At 39.3% G+C, this 6,502-nt stretch overlaps 1 protein-coding gene across 1 annotated transcript in view; it reads right to left on the bottom strand.

Annotated features, from left to right (window-relative positions):
* Positions 1 to 342: 342 nt before the first annotated feature.
* The window catches only part of LOC149445164 (cytochrome P450 2C8-like), a 32,082-nt gene continuing 25,922 nt past the window's right edge, over positions 343 to 6,502 (bottom strand). The window contains exons 7-9 of the mRNA XM_089654220.1: positions 4,771 to 4,958; positions 4,034 to 4,175; positions 343 to 689 (exon numbers count right to left, since the gene is read on the bottom strand). Of these exons, the coding sequence (XP_089510346.1) occupies positions 508 to 689; positions 4,034 to 4,175; positions 4,771 to 4,958 (512 nt within the window). The 3' untranslated portion in view covers positions 343 to 507. The remainder of the gene's footprint in view (positions 690 to 4,033; positions 4,176 to 4,770; positions 4,959 to 6,502) is intronic.

The raw sequence follows: 6,502 nt of genomic DNA, 5'->3' as shown, positions 1-6,502 counted from the left end.
TTTTTTTTTTTTAAGCTTGAGTCGTTAATAAATACTTTTCCAGCCCAAGCACCCAGAATAGCATGAATATTGTATGCACCAGCTGTGTTATTTTTGAGAGTAAGTTGGCCACATGATGTCCCCTGCAGTTGGGTGTTACAACATGAACAGCTAATTTTTAATGGTCACTCATGTAATCTTGTGTTATCGGGTAAAATTCTGTTTTTTCTAAACTATAGTTGAATATATATATGCAGAATTTTGAATGCACATCTTTGAAGCAATGAGCTGACTAACAAAATGGTAGGCTTAGGATCTGGCAGACAAAATACAATGCACAATAAATTATATGAAAAAATAGAGTATAATTAAAGGCTATTCATTTTATTATCTAATGATTACTCATAATTTAAAATAATGTAATCATTTTTATACCTCAAGAAAACAAATATTTATGTTTGTCTCTGTGGCACGTCTCTCCTCCTCTACACTATGACACCATCTCTTAAATGTTGCATGAAGGGTATTTTACCGAGGAACTGCAAACATTGTATAATTCCGAGCTCTTGAGGCATTGGTTTTGGGTTCTGGGGTGATCTCTACTTCCTTCTTATCCACAGTTGGTTTCAAAGTAAACCTCTGGAGTACAGTAGTGAAAAACAAGAAAAGCTCCATACGGGCCAGACCTTCTCCTGCACATACACGCTTGCCTAAGGTGAAGAAAAGGGGGAAAAAAATTCAGCTTTAAGATAGCAACACATGTACAACCTGCAGGTTACAGTTCTCTTGCTTGTTGGGAAATTGGTGCTTGGGAAACACCTAATTCTGCTCTTTAAATGCTTTCCAGCCCCTTCGGGGCAGACTTTGTGACTATGTACACCATGCTAACACACCATGCTAACACACTGATTACACACCACTAATCAAAAGGGGTTATTCACAAGATGGATCTGACTTGACTGTAGTGTTTGGTAAATAGGTAGGTTGCACAGCACATAATGATTGTCAAGAGGCTGTGGTCCTGTCCACAATCTCTCTGGAAGATAAAAAAAAAGTGCACCATCAATCCAGACAGTATGGGGTTAATATTGTCCAAAAGAGTTCAAAAACTCTGATTCTTAAAGGAAGAGGCCAACCAAAGGCATCATCAGATGTTATCTGAGAGAAGAATCCTCCAGATGACATTCCAACAAGCAACAGCAAAGTGTCTAAGCTCAACAAAGAAAGTGACATCAAGTGCTCTACACCCCCATTGAAAAGCTTTGCAGCTTATCAAAGCTTATTGACCCTCAGACCATAAGTGGTGAAATGCACTCAAAAGCTTTAAAAGAGGCATTCACCCAAGCTCCGCCAAGCAGTCAGCATAGCTATCCAAATAGGACCTCCTTCAGGCACAGCGTGCAAAGTATGTAAACATAAAACACAAACGCGTCCTTGCCATGTCATAAAACACGTAGGGTAGAGCCAGGATGTATGGAGGCAATCTGAAGCAAAGCAGCAAAAGGAGAGATTCACAGTGGACTAATAGGTATCATTTTTACTATCTTACAGAGAAAATTTATTAGAGAGTTGAAATTTAGTTTTTCCTAGGTAGGGTGAACTTTTTATCTAAACGACAGTCAAGTCTTGCCTTCTATTCATATTTCCTCTATCTAAAACTGTGCAAATGAAAAAATATAGCTAATCTGATCAACACCTTTGCTGATTGAGCCTGTATTTGATTGAGCCTGGGTTCACATACAGTTGTGTTCAAAATAATAGCAGTCAGACATCACTAACCTGATGAATCACTGTTCTTGGTAGAAATGATATTTCTACATGGAAAATAATTTACTAGCAGGTGTAGTAGAGTAATAGAAATCCAACAGACCCAAGAGTCATGACATGCATGCTGCTGATTCTGTGTAATTGAATCACTAATTGAAAGGGGCATGTTCAAAATAATAGCAGTGTGGAGTTCTATTAGTGAGGTCATTCATTCTTTGAAAAACAGGTGGCAATTATTGCCCTTATTTAAGGAAGGAAGGCAGCAAATGTTGTACATGCTGGTTACAGTGCATTTCTCTCTGAAATTCTGAGGAAAATTGGTTGTTCCAGACATTGTTCAGAAGAACAGCGTACCTTGATTAAAAAGTTGATTAGAGAGGGGAAAACATATAAAGAAGTGCAGAAAATGATAGGCTGCTCAGCTAAAATGATCACAAATGCTTTAAAATGGCAACCAAAACCTGAAAGACATGGAAGAAAGCGAAAAACTACCATTCGAATGGATAGAAGAATAGCTAAAATGGCAAGGACTCAGCCAACAATCAGCTCCAGGAAGATCAAAGAAGGTCTAAAGTTACCTGTGAGTACTGTTACAATTAGAAGACGCCTATGTGAAGCCAAGCTATCTACAAGAAGCCCCCGCAAAGACCCACTGTTGAAAAAAAGACATGTGCTGAAGAGGTTACAATTTGCCAAAGAGCACATTGACTGGCCTAAAGAGAAACGGTGCAACATTTTGTGGACTGATGAAAGTAAGATTGTTCTTTTTGGGTCTAGTGGCGGGAGACAGTTTGTCAGACGGCCCCCAAACACTGAATTCAAGCCACAGTACACTGTGAAGGCAGTGAAGCATAGTTGTGCAAGCATCATGATATGGGGATGTTTCTCATACTACGGTGTTGGGCCTGTTTATCGCATACTGGGGGTCATGGATCAGTTTGAATACATCAGAATACTTGAACAGGTCATGCTGCCTTATGCTGAAGAGGAAATGCCCTTGAAATGGATGTTCCAACAAGACAACGACCCCAAACACACCAGTAAATGTGCAACATCTTGGTTCCAGACCAACAAGATTGACGTTATGGAGTAGTCAGCCCAATCCCTGGATCTTAATCCAATAGAAAACTTGTGGGGTGACTTCAAAAATGCAGTTTCTGAGGCAAAACCAAGAAATAGAGAAGAACTGTGGAATGTAGTCCAATCATCCTGGGCTGGAATACCTGTTCACAGGTGCCAGACGTTGGGTGACTCCATGCAACACAGATGTACAGCAGTTCTCAGAAACAGTGCTTATACAACGAAATATTCATTAAGTGATTCAAAGGAAAGCAAAATCTTCAAACATTTTTCAGTTTATATAGTGAATGTTTGAGTTTGTAAAGAAGAATACAAACACTGCTATTTTTTTGAACAGTCTAATATTCACTTTTCTTCAATTTCTTTAGAAGAACAACACAAATTTGATCTATTTTTCTTCATGTTTTGATTTGGAATAGAATGTGTAGTGTTCCCAATGCATTTGTGTGTATGGAAATAAAAGCTTTTAGAAGGAGTTTGAGCTTTATTCACTTTTATCAACACACTGCTATTATTTTGAACACAACTGTACATGTGGTGCATCGCATGTGATTCACACAGGAACCGCACCAGATTCCTGTGCAAATCACATGTGATTTGTGTGCAGTGCAATTGGAGCCATACATTTTGTATGGCTCTATTTGCACCGTACCCGCACCAAAAACGTGCAGGACCCTTTTTTTGGTCCACACTAGAATCAGGTTGCATGGGTATTCACACCTATGCAATCCGATTCTGCACATCGCACCACATTTTGCGAACTGATTTTGGGGTCTTGTTAACATACACACCCGCAGCAGTTCGCATGAACAGGGTGCGATTCTGATGCAGTGCAGAATTCGCACTGAAAACTCTGCAAGTTCCTCACTGCATCAGTGTAAACCAGGGCTGAAGATCTGAATAGGTTTTGCTCGATGGCATGCCCACCTTCCCTGAAATTTTATGTCTACAGGTAAAATAAGCACATTCAAATCCATTGTGGTTTGCTTCTAACCAAGAAGCACTGACTGTATATGCAGAATTAATTAAGTGTCCTCATTTACACACAGAAGGTACATACAGTAGTATAGCTAAACAAGAAGAAACTATTCATATTTTTAGGAGCAATGGCAACATAATTTAAATTGTAATAATTACCTCTTGGCTTGTTTATGTTACAGTTACAATGGATTGCCTTTAATGTTTGAATAATTCTCTAGTACTGTACCTGCAGAAAATGGCATAAAAGCATCATTCTTCTTAAAGACCCCATTCTCATCAAGAAAGTGTGCAGGATCAAAGTTGGTAGGATTCTTAAAGAATTTGGGATCTTTCAAAACAGAAGTGAGGGTAACAACCACCAAGGTGCCCTAAGTTGAAAATAAGATAAAAATAAAATCAAAACATAATTATCAAAATTTCTAACTGGAGATTTGGAAATGTATTTTAAATTTTACTCTTTAGCTTAGGGTTTAGCAACCTGAACTGCAGCATGTCCTGCAGTTTAAGAGAACCTGTCACCTTGCCCAAACTCCACCATTCCTTCCACCATTGCAGCTGCCAATATACCTGAGCTGGTGTCAAATCTCAGATGGAGGAGTTACCCAAGTTCCTCCATTATGTAACAATTCTCAGACCTTGTGATAGGCCATGGGAACTACATCATGGGAGGGGGTCACATGTCCCTATAGCCAGAAACACCAGGTATTTGGCAGCAACGTCCATAAAAGAGGAGAATTTGGGGATCCTTGGAGAAGGAAGAAAAGGTAATCTGGAGAGTAATATTTTATAAAGATCCTGCCAATTGATCCTGAAGGTGACAGGATCTCTTTAAAAACATAAATAGTGTTATTTTAAATTGTTTCCAATACACAACTGACAAAATCAACGCATCTCAATTAATTTTGTTGGGAGATGATCACTTGGCAATTCCTCTATAAAAGACATTTTTATAAATACCCCTACCTTAGGAATATTATATCCTCGGAAGGTGATGTCTTTGCTGGTAGCATGAAGTAAACCTGCTGGAACGATATCGGCAAATCTTTGGATTTCATGTATGACAGCATCTGTATATGGCATCTTGTTCCTGTCCTCCACAGAGGGAAAGCGATCTTGTCCAATCACAGTGTCAATTTCTTTCTGGACCTTCTCTGCAGGTTAAATGAAAACTATGATAGAAATGGCAAGGAGTTTTCTTTCAAAGAAAACCTGCTATCAAAAAGCAAAAAGATCTCTATGAGAAGGCAATGCTGTGCAATGACTAGTAAAGGACATGTGGTTTCTCATATAGTATATTTTTATTAAGATCTTTGGGATTCGTAGGCTGACTGCAGAACTTTGCTGTTGGGCAGTGAGCTAACAAACTACATTTCCCAGAGGAGCTGGAGTGTGGGCAGAGGTAAATAAATACAGATGCCCGGGAACCCAATGACAAGAAGTGAGTGGGGAGAGTTGGAGTGCAGGTGTGAGAAGAAGGCTGGCTGTACAAGAAACCAGAGGACCGGGTCAGGCCAGAGAGAGGGAGAGTGGAGGAAGAAAATGCCGACAGCTGTCACCGCTAATAAGTCTGGTGTACTGTCCTGTGGACAGCGATCCAGAGTGTTGCTGTCCAGAGTGATCTCTGAAGGAGGAACCACAGGAACACTGGCGGTCCTTCCATCTACAGAGTGACCATCAGCTGCCTGACCGGAGTTATGGATCAGGTGAGAGAGTTCCATCCTCAAGCCATTTAAGTTGCCAATGAACCCTGACATCAGCCTCTGAGAGCCCAAAGTGAGTTATTCGCATTGTTTGGTAGTTTTTTTGCTCACTGAGGGAAGTAATATCTCAGGACTTAGACTACTGCTCAAATTCTGAATTGCTGAACTGATTAAGATTTTGATGTATGCTGACCTTTACTTGAAGTTGCCAAGCGTGATAGCTGCTATTAGCACATGTTTTCTTTATGCTGCTTTTGTTGGTTTTGTGCTCTCAATATAATCAAAATATTAGTGTGAGTCTAATTTCTGGTGTTAGCCAGAGGATTCCTTTGACCAGAAGTTTACAGAGGTGTCAGCAGGGCTTGGGCTTTCAGGAAGGGGGTCAGACAAGACAGAAAACCCAACAATTATTCAACGACCCTTAAGGGGGGTAGTACTATACAAATTAGACAAATAAGGCTAAAGAAAAAATAAGTAATTAAATAAATAAAAAGACTTATATAATTGAGGTGGGGATGAAACGGGAATGAAAAATTCAGGTGAAATGTTTGTATTTGGATAAATATAAATTGTTGAGTTTTTTTTAAATGAACAATTTAATAAAAGATATTTATTTATTTATTTCGGGTACTTACAGTGGGGCAAAAAAGTATTTAGTCAGCCACCAATTGTGGAAGTTCTCCCACTTAAAAAGATGAGAGAGGCCTTTAATTGGCATCATAGGTAGACCTCAACTATGAGAGACAAAATGAAAAAAAAAAATCCAGACAATCACATTGACCGATTTGGAAAGAATTTATTTGCAAATTATGGTGGAAAATAAGTATTTGGTCAATATCAAAAGTTCATCTCAATACTTTGTTATATATCCTTTGTTGGCAATGACAGAGGTCAAACGTTTCATGTAAGTCTTCACAAGGTTGGCACACACTGTTGCTGGTATGTTGTCCCATTCCTCCATGCAGATCTCCTCTAGAGCAGTGATGTTTTGGGGC

Source organism: Staurois parvus, unplaced genomic scaffold, assembly GCF_062004578.1.
Source record: "Staurois parvus isolate SC_StPar_1 unplaced genomic scaffold, SC_StPar_1.0 ptg000746l, whole genome shotgun sequence".
In the NCBI taxonomy this organism is placed as follows: Eukaryota; Metazoa; Chordata; class Amphibia; order Anura; family Ranidae; genus Staurois; species Staurois parvus.
This window is presented reverse-complemented; position numbering and strand designations above follow the sequence as displayed.